This window comes from Stegodyphus dumicola, chromosome 1 (assembly GCF_044657685.1).
Source record: "Stegodyphus dumicola isolate Sdum_Otavi_A_Nest chromosome 1, ASM4465768v1".
Lineage (NCBI taxonomy): Eukaryota > Metazoa > Arthropoda > Arachnida > Araneae > Eresidae > Stegodyphus > Stegodyphus dumicola.
The window spans coordinates 282,749,400-282,768,673 of NC_140768.1; the positions used below are offsets into that span (position 1 = coordinate 282,749,400).

At 32.0% G+C, this 19,274-nt stretch overlaps 1 protein-coding gene across 2 annotated transcripts; it reads right to left on the reverse strand.

The window, feature by feature from the left end:
* Nucleotides 1–1,291: 1,291 nt before the first annotated feature.
* LOC118194210 (BTB/POZ domain-containing protein 6-like) lies at nt 1,292–16,598 on the reverse strand. 2 transcript variants are annotated; one of them, XM_035365425.2, is made up of 3 exons: nt 16,478–16,598; nt 9,954–10,206; nt 1,292–2,442 (listed from the first exon to the last, which is right to left on the reverse strand). In XM_035365425.2, the coding sequence occupies exons 1-3, from the start codon at nt 16,482–16,484 to the stop codon at nt 1,578–1,580; spliced, it is 1,125 nt and encodes a 374-aa protein (XP_035221316.1). In that variant the 5' UTR covers nt 16,485–16,598; the 3' UTR covers nt 1,292–1,577. The 2 variants fall into 2 exon arrangements, with proteins under 2 accessions (XP_035221316.1, XP_085663980.1); XM_085807854.1 differs by lacking the exon at nt 16,478–16,598 and adding an exon at nt 10,789–11,004.
* Nucleotides 16,599–19,274: the final 2,676 nt, after the last annotated feature.

Sequence of the window (19,274 nt, forward strand, 5' to 3'; positions counted from 1 at the left end):
GAAAAACTTTTTTTTTTTTTTTTTTTTTTTTGTGATTATATATTAATCTCTATCTGGTGGATAATTTATCTCTATACCCCGTTGTAATAGTTTTAATATACTGCATATCACTGAATAGGTTTAATTTATGCAAAAGCGAAAGGTCTCTGGATGTCCTTTTTTGTGATGATATTTAATATTATGTGATTCATGTGAAAATATTCATGATTTTAATTAAAAAATATGAAATTTGATTAGTTTCTAAACTACCCATTTATCTATCTCAGAAATTATAATTCGTACTGTATTGAAACACATGACATGGAACTGCATCGGTTGTAGCTGTTAGAAGAATGCATACACTTGTCTTGCAATTTTTTAGCGAAAACGTTTATTTAACTAAGTTCTAACTGAATTAAATTTTCACTAAGAAAGTATGATGTAAATGTAAGAAATACACATTAATTTAACACCTTTCATACTGTATTGACATACCAACAAGTTATCAAATTTAGAATAGTGAATTGCTTATACATATCGAAGTTTTCCAAAATGGGCCACTACGTAAATGTTGACTACAAATTATTTATTACAAAACTCGAATTGTTTCCAAAAATTGTTTATAATAACTTTGATCATTATTATATTTTTTACTGTAATCTCTTGAAAAAGAATTTTTAAGAAAAGTTATAATAGAAAAGTTATAATAATAATAATAACTTTCTTGCAAGTGAGTGAGTGAGTGCACCGCTATGATGGCTTCCGACCACGGACATGAACCAAACGGAATTATGTACCATCACGGCGGGGAAGACTCCAAAGTAACAAGGTTGAATATTACATACTAATAACAGTTTTTACATATTGATAACTGCAGGCACTAAGCGTTATTCTGGTTATCTGCTTTAAGTTCTGAACATTTGAAACATAATATTATTCACCGTTGTTTCTGCTTAGGCAATAGGATAAATGATTCTTTTTAATATTGTAGAGACGTTAGGTAATTTGGAACAGGCAAGATGAAAACTGAGCAACGCCTTCGTAGGGGATCAAACCGCGGACGTCTGGAATATGCGCCCAACGTGCAGACCACCACACCACGAAGTCATGTTAGGAAGGCGAAGAAATACCTTATAATATATTGCCAGCCTATGATACAGACTAGAAAATTTAAGATCTGTGAGACATCTAAATTGTCTTTAAACAAATAGCGAGATTTTGCAAAATTTTGTTAGCGTAAAATACATTACTAATCTGCTAATGATAAATTTTTATAAGTAAAAAATTTACAAATAAGAAGTAACAACAAAAATAATGTAATAAAATTTTAATTTTCAGCTACGATGTTTAATTAAAAAAGCTGCAATCAAATTCTAATCTCTAACTGGTTTATTTTGTATCCTTCGTGTGAATGTTATATTATTCACGCAGTCACCTTTATTAAACATTATTCTTTTATTTGCTGAAGTCATCGCTTGAGCACTGAGAAATACGCATTTCACAGAATTAGTTCTTTGTGGAGAAGCACGAAGAAAAAATATTGTTACCGGTTTTTTGAAATGCACATGAATTGTGAATGGATGATACGAAGATGGCCGTTAAATCTTTTTATCAAAATTAAAAACAATTTCTTGCATTTCATGAGACTTTTTAACTGAATTTAATTTGAAAGACAGGTTTTGGTTCCATGTAATTTTGATATCGCAGTCTAAAGGCAGATCTTCAGGTTTGTTGCCCCAGGCAATAGTCATTGTTTGTACATCGCTATGCAGCACTTCCTTAGAAGTAACTCGTATTTCATATTTGCATTCAAACCACTTCACTATCGATGTGTATGCCCGCTTCCGTGAGGAGGTATCAACCAAATTGAACAAAATGTTTTCTGTTAAGTCACATCTTGGACTGTTCTTGCAACACCACACAGGAAGCGGGTAAGTATCTGAATTTATTAAGTGGTGTATTATACAGAGTCGATCTTTGGTATCAAAAACATCTTGATTTTCGACGGAAAATTTCCAGAACTCTCCCGGTCCTATTGACGGAAAATGAATTAAGCGCAACAGAGGTTGTAACAGATATTTCAAGGAAACCGTTTCCTCTTTTTTGCGATTTTTTGCCCATTTTACAATAAACTTTAAAAGTTCGAACTCTGTTACTCTCAAAAGTGGTAGAGATAGAACGTAATAAAGCACTTGCATGTTTGCACTGAGAAAATGTTCACTTTGAAAGGCATCCCTTGCATTTTCAATAATGAAAGATGTACAGTGATCTTCCAGGGCTGCAAGTTTGTAATATTTACTGAAGGCCAAAGAAATCCAGACGTTCTCTGAGGACGGTTGTAATTCAGACAGTCGTTGTAGACAGATCTCTTTTAAAGATTCTACAGCGAATGCATCTGCACATAGCAATGTCATAAAAACTTCAGCGTCATTTTCGAAATCTGTGCTATCGTCATACAAGTACCTGTAAAAGAAAGTATACTATTTATTCACCTGTAAAGCTAATACAGTCAGATTCTAATTAACAGGGGTAACAAAGTCCACACTGTAAACAAAGTCCACACTTAATTTAAAATTACTATTTAGATCAAAATCAGCGTCACAAAAATCACACTCCATCGGCAGTTAAGAAAAAGGGGAAGATGAATAACCCATACTGTAATTAACAGAAAAGTACTATGAACAATTTAGCTGAGTTTTCAAGCAATTTAATCTCTAATCAGTATTCAAGCTATTTTTTCTCTCTTTCGAGCACTTGTGCACTTCTCTTTCTGTTTCTGTTTATATTGTCCCTGTGAATATTTCTTTCCTCTTAACGTGGTGCACATATTGTTTGTTTCTGTTTACATTACTGAATAGTTTCGATATGAGTTCAAGTGAATGAGACAAATTAATGGAACAAATGAAACAAATTAATGGCTGTGCGCTTGATTTAAAAAATGAGCCACCGCTGCCGTTACCCTACCCATTTTCTTTTTCTTTTTTTCGAAAGATAGTTTTGTTTTACGCTGATAATTTTTTATGGTGATTTCTCTAGCGCTCTGTAATACACAAACTTAACTTTTTACAGACAAGACCTAGTTAATCTGCAGCCCAATTAATTCGCCTGTTGAGGTGCCAATTATTCAGATATTAAATTCCAATTATTTATAACTGGTGTAAAATCCTCATTTTTGAATTTTGCATCCATTTTATGCTCATAAGAGGGGAATGGTAATGGCTGCTCCCTTTTCCAAGCTTTCCTCTTTCTAATCTTTTACTCTGTGCTGAAAATTGACATTTTTAAAAACATTTTAACATAATTATTAATGAGCATTTTCCTAGCAATATATGATATTTTATAATTAGCAGTAAATAAAAAATGCTTCAAAGAACAGTAAATTTCATTTTTTAGGGCATCATACATCACCTTGTCTAAAAATGTTTGATCCATTCACTGGGAATACTTCATTCCAGTCAGAAAAATTTAGATATTAAATATTTATATTACATATTATCATAATTTATAAATAATATTTAAATAATTTAATACTTTCAATTATTCAGCATTTTAACTTTTCGTTTTATAGTTATGAAGAAATGAGCTTGCAAGCAACATTTAAAAAAAAAATTTAATCTTTTAGTCCACATAAAATTACGAATACAAATAAATAGTAAAACTAAAATTATAAGAAGACAAAATATTTTATTGTAATAAAATCCATCTTTTCTTAAATCATGCAAAGCCTAAGCATTATTATCGTCAGCTGATGAACTTCTCGTATACATGCCAAACATTTTCGAACCTTGTACACATTGATTAGTTTGAGTAATTTTAATTTTAGGCATTCTTGGAAAAAGTGTTATAAATAATATCCATCTTTTATGCCAAGATTATGTAAAAACATAATAGCATTTTTAAGAGCATAAAATTTAAAACATCAAATAAAAAACGTTATGTTTTATGTCCATTAAATGAGATTGGAATAATGTTAATATTTCATTACGGTTTTCTCTTACGTGGAATTTGCTTGTAGGAATACTAGATCGCTAGGATTGTTAAAGGAATAAATATCTCCCAGTGCGTGTTTTAAGTAAAAGTTTCATTATGTATGATCCATAAACAAAACTAATTTATTATAGAAGTTATATCACAGATCCAAAATCTATATGTAAAAATAATACTGTAAGGTTTATCCTAAGTTTTTAACAGTTAATTTTTAGTTAAAGCCAGTTTCTTAACACTTCTAATTTCAGCTTACAAATTTCCTGTCAGAATGTGTTTTCAGAATCGTGTATAAATGCAAATGAAGGAAGAGCAGTATTTAAAGTCGAAGTTCCACTGACTTCGTTAGAGGGCCAGAGATTCTGAACAGCGCGCGTTCGCCTTTTGGCTACACTCTCTCTAAAGATATTACTACGCTCGGCCGTGTTTCAGGCTCTTGATAACTTCGCAGTTTAGTTAGGGCGTTAAGTTAGCCTTACTTAGTACTCTTGTAGAATTTTGATAGCTTCGGCTATATCTTTTTAGCTAAGCAGTAGTTAAGTTTCATTCCTTATATATTTCTGTATCATTTCTTAGTATTCTTGAGTTCGAGCCCAAGTACAGGCTTTTCTGTACGTCCTGAGAGAGCACCGACTGTAAAACTTTATTTTGAGCAATAAAGGGTAATCAGCCCTTCTTGAATTTCTGTCTCCTGAACCAAAGCGATTATTTGCTCACCAGTTCTCAAGACTGTAGACATTTAGCAGTAAATTCGAGGTTGGAACATTACAATACAAAATTAAATTTATAAAGAACAAGTAGCAGAAAATTGTATCTTCAGTTTATTTACTTTTAAGAAAATTGGGTGCTACTTTGGTAGTCGGTTGCACGGATTTTTGGCGATTTACGTTGGCGCGGTTTTTACAGTCGTCAGCCATCTTGAAAAATGCTGTTTTTACGTATTTCACGCATAGTAAAGTATTCGAAACTTTAAAAAAAAAAAAAAAAAAAAAAAAAAAAAAAAAAAATCGTTAAAAATAATGGATTCTTTTTTTGTTGAAAACGTTGTTTCTTAAGATGGCTGGCAAATGTAAATAAATACATTTACTAAGAGTATAAAATGCTAAAGTAAGGTTAAATTATTACTTTCATATAATAGAATAAAAATACCTCTATAAAAGCATTGCGCCAACATTTAATTGGAATAAAATATTATTTAAATTGAATTAAAAACATCCTACCAACGTTTAAAAGAATTAAAAATTTTTAATTACTTAAATTCAAATCCTTTAAAATAAGTTTTATAGGATATAATTATTTAACATTAAAACATATGTGGCAATAAATATATTTGAATTTTCAGGAATTTTTGAAAACAGTGTATTAATTTTTTAATAAAAATTGAAGTATACAATTATAAAGTAAAAGAAAAATATGCACTTACATTTTTTTAAAGTATTTTACCTGTCTTATATTGATAAGTACCAGGAAAAAAAAAAAAAGAAAAAAGTTCTTCATGTGTGATCCACATCTCTCGCACTTTATTGAAGAAGCAATTAGCGAGGTTTCCTCCAAAAATTTAAATAAATTTCCTCTGACCCTTGTAACAATAAATAAATCTTTGATTAGGAAAGCCAGGTTGGCCAAAATAAGGTCTCGCTTTGAAATCTGAGGAATTCGAAGAGATGAATAATAAAATTTTAAAATGGCGCGGTAATGCACAAATATTCAGTAACCAATAAGGGAGCTAATTACATCACGCATAGAATTAAAATTATTTAAATAATCATTCATAATAAAATCATATTTAAAAAATGCAAAATTAAATTGTATTATAATATTTAACAGCCATAAATAATGTTCAAAACATTAATTTAATTTATAGATATTAAAACTAATTAATTTTAAAATAATGTGACGTCATTCATTTCATCATTCACAGCATAAAATTCCATAAAATATCATAAACAATAAAATTTTTATTTCAAATAAAAATGCAAAATTAAATTCATTTTTTTTATTTAGAAGTCATAAATAATATTTAAAACACGGAATTTATGCATAATAAAAGGCATTATTTTTTAAATAAAATGAAAACAATATATCGGTTACCATAAATAACTTGTCCAGCAATGGGTTTACCATAAGTCGTATCGCTCGCCAAAAAAAATCGCCAAAAATTCGCCAAAATCCGTGCAATCGTCTACCAAAGTAGCACCAAAAATTTAACTTACCGGATTTAAAAAAATCTCATTTCTTGTGCTAAAATAAAATTAAAAAATAGCTATATGCTTTCGGTCTGCGAAAAGATACACAATTTTGGCATCCCTTTTGTTTAAGGGTTAAATATACCAAATCTTCTCTATTGCAGAAAATAGTAGAAATTATCAAACAATCATTGATATATTATTATAAACATATTATTGACATATTATTACAAAACAATTAACATATTATTATAAAACAATTAACATATTATTTCCACTTGAACTTGTGATTATATTTTCAGGAATATTAATATATTGCAGTCTTATTCTTATACAGTTGAAGAATTTGTTTTTCTCTGGCTATTGTCAGGTAATGTAAAATTATCGTTTCATTCCTTATATATTTCTGTCTCAGTTCTTCGATTAATTGAACTTTTGTTTTTTCATTCGAATCTAGATAATTATTTACTGCATTGCCATACGTACTGTAAAGTTGTCAGCTTCCGAGTTGGAAAAATCCAGACTGCGTTTTTAAATTTTATTTAAAAACTTAACCTAAGCTTTCTTGGTTCATTAAAAGTAAAATTCCAGTATTATAACAGAACGGAAAGAAACAACAAATTTCACGACACATACTATGTGTTACTCCTTATTTACTTAAATCCGAAATTTTAGTTTAATTATTTGAGCAGAGCATAGTAATCAAACTTATTTAGTAAACAAAATCCAAATCTATAAAATTTTATCACCTTATATGTTACCACAATCTCAGAAACAATTATCTTCATCTTAATGTTTTTTTTTACTGTGGAACTGGATTTTTGATTTTCACAAATGCTCGCAAATTAAGCAGAACATCCTATAAATAGAAAATCTAAACTTCAAAATACGTTAAAGCTGTACATTAAATTCTAATTTTACAAGTAGTTATACGCTTTCTAAATGAAACAAAAAATTATACTATATGCGTTACAATTAGAAAAACTTAAATTCGTAATTTACTAATTATTACATACATTTAACATTTATTTTTCGATTGCAGATGATTATAATTGTTAAAACACAATTAATATTAAATTTTCTGTCTCATCAGTAGTATAGGGTACACTTGAGAGCAAAGGCTCTTATTCCTGATCCTGGTCCCCACTGAAAATTATTTACCTTTATAAGGAAGCTTATATATTCGTAACTATATGTATATATAACTATATTATTAGGCAATACAGAGAAGATGAACACATTAATTATAATATTGTACCAGTGGGTAATAGCACAATGGGTAGGAACACATAATGTAAATGATACAATGCGTAACAAGTATCGTAGTGTAACACTGAGTATACACAGAATCTTCGCACATTCTCAACAAAATAACAGCTGTACATTATTTGATGCTGTGTAAGCGTAATTCGAAAGTTGTAGAAAGAAAGTAATAAAGAAATCGTCATTGAATATTTGAATATAGAATGCTCTATTTGGATCTTCTTATTTTATACGATTTAAAAGTGATTTTGTAAGAGGTGTATGTTTTTTTAATCCGTAGGTATTATCAACTCTAATCCAATTCAGTAATACAGATAAATCCTATTTCAGAAACATAACCCCAAGACAGCAAGTTAGCTCTAGAGTATTCCAAAAAGAAGTGGTCTTGAAATTCTTCGGGAGCTTGACCAATAAAACTTCTGAAAATTGTAGACACGCTTTGAAATATTATTCACGCATTTGATATTAATCGCCTACGATATTATTCTACATTTGCCCACAGGTAATATTGAAATGCAATGAATCGTCTGTAAAAGCGCAATCTATGATTCCAAATACTAAATTTGGTCTTTTGTAGAGATGGTCATCATGGAAATGCAATGTTCAATACCGATATCTATTTACTATGTTCTCAGGCATCTAAGGGAATTACTCGCCGCCGATAGAATTCAGTGTAGTTCTTGTTGATACTATCCATCATCATAGTCAAACATGTAAATCTATTCTGTTAGCCTAAATCTACTTAGAAATTCGATTTATACTGCCATCACATCTTCATATCTATGGTCCACCGTAATCTTTACTGAGATGAGTACTATATTTTATTTTGACCGTTCCCATCTATATATGTCCTGTGAGCTTGGGATTTGCATTATTTCTTGCTTTAAGGAATAGTGACTTTCATTTAAATTTCAGGGTATGCAAAACCAATAGAGTACAACATATGCATGACAAATGTCATTTTACCTTCCTTATGTTCCTTATATGCATAGTGGTACCTTACGTCAACTGACGTAGCTGTTATATGTAAAAAATATTTTAATATAAATATCTAGTTTCTTAGTATTCCTATGTTTACGTATCCCAATATACAACTCAGAGTCACTTAAAACTCGTTGCTGTCAAATATAAGGTAGGCAATACCGATCCTAGAACGCCGGCCGCCCACGTGCAATATAAAACTGCCCCCCCCCTTTATTACAGAAATATAATATGTTTGATAATCATTTCACTTCTCTTAAATTTCGCCGCCCACACGCCGTGCACCATCTTGACTCCCTCTAGGATCGGCCATGTACACTGCGAGGGAAAAAAAGGGACAGTTCGATATCTCCCGTTCTACTGGGCCGATTGACGAAATTCAAATTGCGTTTTTCATGACTCGAAAGCGCGACTTAGGCTATATATTAGATTTATATATAGTATTGTTCTAACTTAGGTACTTTGACACAATATAAGACTTTATGTGAAATAACTTACCAATTTTTTTTCCATATTTCGATTCTAAGACTCAAATTATGCCTAAATATTAAATTTTGTAAAATTTAGTGCGAAATTTAAGCCAAAATTTAAAAAGTTAACTTGGCGCATTTTTTTCAGTTTGCGCCAAGAATAATTCATTTGGCAAGCTTCTTAATATATGGCAACCTATTTTCCTTTCCCTTCCATTGTGCAAGAGCCGAAAAAAGGCACAGAGTTCCTAGCTTTTTACATTGTGCATAAGAGGGAAAAAAGTCACTTCGTTTTTAATTTCAAACAATTATAACAAAGTGCCTAAACCACATTTGATGTTATTATCGTTTTCAAAAAATATTCCAAATTTCAAAACGCGTCAATATATAAATTCACGTATATCTTCGGAAATTTTGAATAAAAAACAGTACAAAAAATAATTTTTTGTAGGTATGCTTAGAAATACATCTACTTTAAAATATGGTAAAAATTTTATAGATTTTAATTCAAAATTGTTTCCGAAAAATTTATAAAAATTATTTAAAAATACAAATTTTAAAAATAAATCATAAAAAATAGGCCAGTTTTATTTGAAATGAACCTAATTTTTTAAATATCAAAGGATAAATCAATTAAGTTTAATAAAAAAAGATATATTAATAACTATATATCAGATTTAATTAACACTGAGGAGCTAAAATTTTGAGAGCAAATTTTTTAAAAACTACTCGTGCGATTTTTACAAAACTTGGTAGTTTGACGCAATTTGACTCCTAGAATCGAAATACGGAAAACAATTGGCCTGTCATTTCAGAAAAAAGTTCGATTTTGTGTCAAAATACCTACATTAGAACAATGCTATATATAAATCTAATACGTATCCTCAATTGCGCTTTCGAGACATGAAAACCGCGAGTTGAAGTTCTTCAATCGGCCCTGTAGAACGGGAGATAAAGAACTGTTTCTTTTTTAGATATTTTCTTTTTTTTTTCCTTTCTCCTCCCCTCCCCCCGCAGTGTACGTAGGTAAAGCTGAAAGAAATCAATAAACGTTCATTTTACGTCATTTCAATAAGAATTCATTACTTACCTCAACATTATCTCAAAACCCAAGGGTTCAACATTAGGAATTTTAATTGGGTCTGTTATTTCAGAGGACTGGTTGTAGAACATACTCTCGAACACATAACTACCAGAAGCAAGAATAAGCTTATGTGCTTCGAAAATGGCAGGATGATTGGAACCTACAAGGAATCTGACATCAGTGTGCAAGCTTTTATCCAACATGTGACTCAACCGGGAAATAACAGATTTGTGCTGTTTTTGCCATGCAGTATCGGAATCTGCAAGAGAAAGGTATTTTGCTATTCATATTTAACATTATTAGAATTTCAGCTAAAAATTTATGTTGCGGCATCATTAAATTTTATGCTAAAACTAATCCTATTAGCATAAAATTTAAAGCACCATGCTAAGCCTTTGAAATATAACCAGATTTATGCACAAATTTCGAATAATTTGAATTATGAAATTGAAGTTATTGGCTTAAAATTCTAAAATGGTTTTGTCAAAATTATTTCTCAGAAATAGTACCTTTACTCCCATAAATACCTTTAATAATTCTTTAGCAATCTATTAAAGACATTTTAAAAATCACCACTCGTAAATCCTTATCTTCTTCTCTGGCAGTTCTGTAGAATCTTCGGAATATTTATTACAGCATTATCATATGGATTATAATTTAGTAAAATGTTGCCAATTTATTTTAATTAGTGGGTTTTTTTTTTTTTTTTTTTTTTTTTTTGAAGCAGAAGACATGAAAAATGAGCAATGCCTTCTCCGAGACTCCAACCCGAACTTCGCGGATGCACACCGAGTGTGCTACCGTTAAACCACCAAGCATGCTGAAAAGAGGGATAAAATACCTTATATACTCCCCCTTTTAAAGGTTGACTAGGGATTAGGGACCCAATCACCAAATCCTGATGGTGATGAAATACTGTCCGCCACCTTTTAGTTCGAGAAAAAATGAACAGTGCCCTCGCCGGGACTTGAACCTGGACTTCTCGAATACGCATCGAGTGTGCTACCGTTACACCACGAAGGCATGCTGAAAGAAAATAGAAAGTTTATAAGTAATTCAGGCATTTGGAACAACAACAATTTATTTGAGTAACAGCCTAAAGCGCCCAAAAGTGTTTTTTCATTTTGGACATTTCAAACAGTATAATCACTTTGGACATTTCAAATAGTACAGTCTCGAACAATACTCAGAACTTTTCTTTCACAAAATAAATAACAATGAAATGTATACGTATTTATATTTATAAATCTTCCAATTATTTAACATAATTTCCCTAACTTTTACTTATGGCTGAGACGAAGGCTTCTGTTAATAGCATGTTCCATTTAATCATTGTTTGACTGATTTTAGTTCAAAATGCAATCTTTAATTTTAATGTAACAGTTTGCGAAGGTTTCTTGATATATTTCGATAAGGCGTGATTCGTTAAGACGACTCACATCTGCATCTGGCAGCTTAGTCGTGAAGGGAAGTAGACCTCATATACAGTCCATGCCAGAGAAAAGGTGACAACTTTACATGTCGTGTATGGGAAATTAGAAGAATCAACATTTCTTCATTTTAAAGATATGCAACTTCAAAATCTCCCAATATCATTTCCATAAAGGCGAGTGAAGGAACACCCGTGATATTGTTTGCGGGAGAAACATAGATCTATATCGAACACCGGATGTGAGCGGGAAGCGCTTGGAAATACGATGAAAAGAAGCAAATGGACAGTAAAGCGTGGTGATGGAAAGAAAAGATCCTTGTATTTGTCAGTAACTATGACTTAAATGCACATTCATAACCAGCCGGTAAGCGAGCAAAGAAATTCTGTGAGTATAAGATTAATGAAATATGCTGGCGTATCAAATAGCAAAGTATGATACATTCCTTGCTATACACGATGAAAGAAACATAATGCCTATTATGCTATCGTCTGCTGCTTGACAGTTTTGTTTTCATGTAAATTGTCATTTTTAAAGAAGCAATGGATATCAAGGCTATGTTTGTGTTCTTTCCGAAGAACATTATTCACATCTAGTTATTAGAAAACGCTATAAAAGCCATGGGCTTTCGATATCTAAGGCCACGATAGATAATGTTGTCGACAACAAAGGGGAAAAAACGTCAAAATTTAGCTTCAAGTGCAAAAAAAATGTTTCAAATACTACCCAAGGAAAAAACGGAATTTTTTTAATGTTGCAAAAGTAAGATCTTTAATGCAAAAAAGAAAATCCGTCAAGTCAAAGGACAGTTGCAAAATCATTAAACTGCTCGGTGTCAACTGTACACAAAGCGATTAATGATGACTTGAATCTTAAATATGTCAAAAAAACATATTGTGCACCATCTTTCTCCACGACATATACCTGAACGCAGAACGTGCTGCAGAATTCTTTACGAGAAATATTTATCCGGACAAAATGGAAAAATGCTGTCACAGTAGACGAATTTAGGATGTACTTAAATCACTGCAATGAAAAGAGATCCATTTATTATCATTAAAGAGGAGGGGAAAAAATCTTAAAACATGGTTCAAGGGATCTAAAGAAAGCTTTTCTAAGGGATTTATGATTGTTGCCGGTTTTTCATATAGAGGAAAATTGAAAAGAAAGAGAGTCAAGAAAAATGTTAAGATCAACTCCACATTATTATCAAAAACATATTTTATACATAATTTTAAAATAGGAAATACATTCTCTTTGCACATAGTGTGATAAATCAGTAGAACTGCATCAAGACAAAGGAAACAGCGACACTTCAAAATCTACTGGTAATTTCCTGAAACAAATGGAACAAGAATCTGGTATCCAAGGCCATATCTTTTACTCATATCTCTACTAAATCTCCTGATCTATCTCCAATGTATTTTTGCGCTTTTGGACTTTTTAAAATCGGGTTGTGCGGTCGACCAACAACCTCCTTAGACATTCGAAAGCTGTTCGAGAGCAATAGGATAAAATACTTCTTCCGTTACTATAAAAAGATTTATTGTCTTGGAAATTCATGTATAAAGATAGTGAAGAGCAAAGGTTATCAAATACAACATTTAAAACATAAAAATTTAGGTAAAATATTTCTGTAATTACAATGAAAATTGTCTAAGAAATGTGCGAACAGCCTGTGTATAACTAGAATATCTTTGAAATAATATTTCTTAAACGTACTTTAGGTCTTTTAATTTTTGTTCTCTAATTTTCTAATTCAATTACTCTTTCGAAGTAGAGAAGTGATGTTCACACCGATATTTATGTTCAAAGCATTGCTAGTGACTTTCAGATTTACTTTAGAGAAGTGGTCTCTAAGAGAGGATTCACAGTGTTTTTATTTTGACAGAAGTAAACAGTGCAATCTACTTAAATACGTAGTAACTATTAAAAATGATCAGATAGCAAGTTACTTATCACGCGTTGTTATGTGTTTCAGTTCCCCATGTATCGAGCAGGAAATAAAGTAAAACTTCCTTCCCCGAAATTCGAAATTAAATGGATAATTCTCTTTTCCCTAAATAATGTAAAATTAAATTTTTTATTAATTAATTTACTTCTTTTTATTATGCGTTTTTATTTATGCGTTTCATTAAAATAATCAATTATTACTAATTATAAATGTTAAAAGTTATTAATAATAATTAAATTGCTAACTTAATTGTTTTCCTTTTATGCATATGTAAAAAAAGGCTCAGTTTGATTTTAAATGAATATAATTAAATTATACGTTGTGACTCATGCTAATCAAAATAATTCTTATGTTTAGTTTTAATGCAATAAAAATAAAAACAAGGTCATTTGTTTAGATCTATGTAACCCATGTAAAAATGGATTGCGTGAAAAGGCAAGTAAAAAATTATATCATCGTTTAATTTTTACAGAAAGGAAATGCCTTTCAGTTTTGAGAAAATTAAAAAATTTTATTTACTATAAACCTATTTTATTCCGGGGTTCTCAACCGAGTAGAGGGGAATTTCAAAGTTCCGGTGGAAGTAGAATGGGGTCAATCGCCTTTTTAGTGTTTAGTTTTAGTACACGAATATGAAAAAAAAAATTTACTTTTATTCAAGTTTTTATGTTTATCAGTGTTTTCTATAGTTTTTGTTGTTTAATTAATAAAACTGTAGAGACATTAGGAAATTTTTGAAAGCAGGAGAGATGAAAAAGGAGCAATTCCCTCACCGGGACTCGAAACACGAACCTCTCGAATACGTCCCGAATGCGCTGATCAGTACACCACAAAGGCATGTTAAGAAGGTGAGAAGCGAACAACTTTGACAAGTCTGCTACAAAATTGCAAAGTAGATGGACAGAGGTAGAGGTACGACAAAGAACATTTCGCTTACTGCCAAAAGTTAACATGGAAACAAACACCACTGTGCTAGCCTAATACAGTTCTTGACAGGTCATGGACCATTCCCAGTATACCTGAACAGATTCAGACTTAGGGATATTCCTTTCTGCGAAAGCGGAGAGGAAGGCGACACGGACCATTATTACTTCCATTGTGAACATACAAGAACCTGGCACTTAAAGAAACCAGTGGACTGTGCCTGGGCAACGTGGATGTCTAACACACTCAAAAACAGAGTAGCCCTTGATCTTGAATATAGAAAATCTCAAGAAACTGCCTAAGCAAAAACAACAGTGAATAATATTATGTTTCAAATGTTCAGAACTTAAAGCAGATAGCTAGAATAACGCTTAGAGCCTGCGTTATCAAACTGTAAAAACTGTTATTAATATGTAACATTCAACCTTGTTACTTTGGAGACTTCCCCGCCTTGATGGTATATAACTCCGTTTGGTTCATGTCCGTGGTCGGAAGCCATCATAGCGGTGCACTCACTCACTCACCTTATATACATCTGCTTTTAAAGGGCGACTGGGGATTAGGGGACCCAGTCGCCAAATCATGCTGCTGTAGAATCATCATCCGCCATCATTTTTAGTTCGGGCGCCACTGTAGAGAAATTAGGAATTTTTTAAAAGCAGGATAAATGAAAAATGTGCAATGCCCTTGCCGGGACTCCATGCAAGAACCTCTCGAATACGCGCCAAGTGTGCTGACCACTACACGATGAAGGCATGCTAAGAAGGCGAGAGAAATACCTAATAAAACACATTAAAAAATAACCTAAATAAATGTATATGTATTTTTTTTAACTTTACGAAACAGAGAAGGGGATGAATTCCTAGCAGTGTGAAAGGGGTGCATGGGCCAAAAAAGGTTGAGATGCCGGTGGTATTACCTTTGTTGAATGAAAGTGAGATGAATAGAAAAAAAAATAAATCCGCTATCTTACATACTGTGGACTGCGATCCTAGCTAATCCGAATACATGCAGTTCTGCTGTTCGTTGGATTAATATTCGTGCAGGATCAGAATTAGGAGAAGAATGCATCTACAGTGAGTTCATGTTATATGAAAACATGAGTCTGTAATTTTGCACTTTTAATACTTTCTCGGAGAATAAGCGAGAAGAGAATTAAAATTGTGTCAAAAATATGCATTACTTTGCATTTGGGCTGAAAATATTCAACGCAACTCTTCTGCTGCGTTTAAAATAACTTTTGTTTTAAGCTTTTGTTTTGATTTAACGCCTGAATCTTCGAAGGCCTATGCAGCTCAAAATTTATGAATTTGCATTGTGTTAGCGTCTTATCAAGTTGATTTACATTCTTGTTTGAGTATATTTATAGCAATAGCTTTGAGTATAATTAAACCATTTTCAATTTTCTTCTGCATTCTTCTTTGATGATTTTCTACTAGTTACTTAAATGACAATAAAAACTAAAAAAGAAATACACCTTTTTGCTGACTGGAGCATCATTCCGAAAATATTTAATAATAATAATAATTTACAATCTTACTCTTGAAATTTAAGTTTAACATCTGAAAGCTGACACAAAGCTGAACAACAGATTTTCTTTTAAATGCTAGACGTATTATTAATAAAATTATTTAGATAAAAAAAAAATCTGAAAGCTTTCGGATTTTATACTACGCCCCAAGATGCGTTTTTTAACGTTTTGTGCGTTACCTTTATTTATTAAATATCATGTTCTTCACACTTTAACCATTAATTTCAGTTCAGTAGCAACGTCGCAAAATAATTTTAAAATGAGCCTATCCGATACACAGTTCCGCGCACTGAAGATAATTCCTCCCCCCCTCCGCCATAGATTGTTGCATTTGCTCGCTTGTTCCTTAAAGTTTTACGAAATATGAAATCGATAATAAAACAAATTCCAAATACTTGGCTTCCAGATGTCCATATTCGGGGGGAGGCGTACATTATTCAAAATTGGATGGCTCTAGGTACCGTTATTTTATTGCAATGCAAGAAACATACATACATTTATGCAGATTCTTCATTATTTAATTTCGTTAAATATAATGCAGGGCTCTAATATTTGGTGGAAACAATTTCAAAAGGGATTCGCAGTTTATAGTGAACCTGCGCAAAATGCCAAAACGAAATTAATAGTCCTTCTGAGCTAACGTTCTTTTGGGAGTTTGGGGAAACGCATTTATAATTTAAAACGCACTTACCTTCCATTTTTCCGAAATTTTCTTTTCAAATGCGCGTGTTGTATCACTTTACAGCCGATCGCTTAAAATAAAATTTGTATTTCGTTTTATCAGAGTAATGAAGTGCTTTATCTCAGTTTCGTGCAATCAGTTGGAAGATGCAATCAATGTTTATGATTCAAATAGTTAGCCGTAAATCGATAAAAATTAAAATTCAGGGAAAACCCACATATAGGCATTAAAAGATGAATAATGATAATGAAACAAACCATTGCAACATTGGAAATTAATTTAGATATGATTTAACAGAGCAGTGTAGCTCTAGAATGAAAATTTCTTCAAAACAATGAATCAGAAATGCACTTTGGAACTGACTGGTACTCAGGTTAGCTTCCTGTTATTATGGGGTAGTAGGACCGACTGCCATAATCATGGGATCATGGTTTGAATTCCAGAAAAGTATGGATGTATGGAGTCGGAAGAATGTGATGATTGATTTATTACTGCAGGTAATTGCTTAACAAGATATTGTTGTACGGACAGTGTCCTAGTATTATCGTCCATGTTTTCCTAGTATTATCGCGTAAAAGCATGGGACCAAGCATTAGCGTGTAAAAGAAACCATTGCCCAGCATCAGAAGGTTCTTTCCTAACTTGCCTTATCCTGTTTCTTAATCGAAAAGCAAAGCACCTCCTTGTAAAAATACTAATTAATTGATTGAATTTCAGGAATAAATTCACGGTGAATAATTCTTCGTAATGAAAAAATGCAGTTAGCATTTCCTTAGTGTTTGATTTCGATAGCTGTGCTTTTTCTTTTCTTTCTTTAAACCTTTTTTTTTTTCTTTTGTCAAAATTTGAGGTACAAATCGAGCACAAACTTTTCTCATTTTCAGGTTTTCAATTAAAATTAACCTATTGCTTTCTTTATCTATCCCAGGCATGTCTGAAAGTTACTTAGTTGTTACACATTTATCAACTTTTACCAAAGAACCAACTTTCTCCATATTTTCAGCATTCTTTAAAACTGAAAGGAACCTTTATTCATATTCAAAGCTTTTGCTCTTGAGATTAATGAAATGAAATGAATTGTAAACGCAAAAATATATATAAAAAAATCTGATGTGCATACGACATAACTTCCTTGTACGGAATATTAAATTATACGCATTTTTTATTGCATTTCGTTTAAACTTATTGGACTGAATTAAATCTACTTCGCCGACAGCGCATAAACCAAAATAGAGTAAATGAATTCTTTAAAATTCCCTCTATTTCTTTACCATAGCGACACTCTAGCTCTAGGTTCACTTAACAGTATTATATTTCATTCATATTATAACTATGTCTATGTCTATGTCTATGTCATAACACAATTAAGAGGCAATCGGCCTAGTGCGGCCTTTACCAATATATTATAAGTAGGGTGTCTTTAATGATGAGTTGAATCCAGTAAGATGGAACGTACTTTTTGCACCTAGTGCAGAGGCTCTAGAAGAGAAGTAAACGTGGCCCCACGATGTGAGGATCTGCAACTTGTGAATTTCTGCCGCTCGGCTATGCTTGTCTTGAGAGAAGCTGCGAATTAATCTTTATCTGCAAAGTTCAGAATCATCTCGATGGCTTGAAAAGCTAGGCAAAGTTTCTGCATATTTGATTTAGCTGATTTAATTCTCTGAACTATTGTGGTTATTGATTTCATGAGAAAAAGGGTTTTCTGATCTTTGAAAATGTTAATGATTTCTGCTAAATTTTCCTGCGGGTTTTTCTGCTTAACTTTGTCACTGTAAAGGTTTTTAGGCATTTCTTGATTAGTTTGGCCTGAAGCTTGAATAAATTCGGGGAAGACATCTTTAGTGGGAATTTTTTGTGGTTTTTCTATCTTCTCTAAATGATTGAATCTTTTTCTGTATACCTTACAACCACCATAAGAAGAAACGTGATTTCCGTGACAATAAATGCAAGTTGGTTTTTCATCTGGTTTTAATTTACAGGTATTGGATCTGTGATTTTGTCCGCACTTACAGTCCTGACCTTTTTAAAGCAGTTATTTTGGGAGTGCCCGAACTCCTGGCAATTGAAACATCGAACTGGGCGTTTTCTGGGCTGATATTTTTCTATTGTGATATTGAATCCGAACGTATTGTTTAATTGATGAATTTTCTCTCCTGCAGAATTTCTTTTTAGTTCAAGGAAAAATATAGGTAAATGGATAATTTGGTCTTCTGCTTTCTTCGTGAATTGCTTTACTTTAATTATAGGGAAGTTTCTGCGTTCTAAGTCTGCGTGAATTGCTTGCTCTGTGTAGGATCTTGGGATATTCTTAAGTATAACTTTAATTGAAGAGGCTGAGGAAATTTGGTACGTATGAAAACTAATCTGTGCTTTCTTGAATTTATCAACTGTAGCTTTATAATCGGCTTCGGTGGTAGTGTAAAGAAAAATCTGTCTGGCTTTGATTGTAACTTCAAATTCGTTTTTACAAATCTCTCTGAGCATTTTGTCAATTTCGGGCCAATCAACATCGTTTTCTGGAATGACTAATGGAGAAATTTTCGTTTTATTTTCTGCTTTATTCTGTGTTGTAGTCATCTGCGTTTCATCTGTAACTTCCATATCTTCGTTATTTTCGTTAAGAGTTTCAAATCTGTTATTTTGAGGAATAGCTGCTGGTGGGATAGACTCTGAATTTTTCGCGGTTTTCTTTGGAGTTTGCCAATCCTTCTGATTTATTGTTTTATCATCTGTTTTAGAATTTGCGAGCTTCGGGGTGTTCTGAATGCTTGCTAAAATGAACTGATTTTGTTGAATTTCTTCT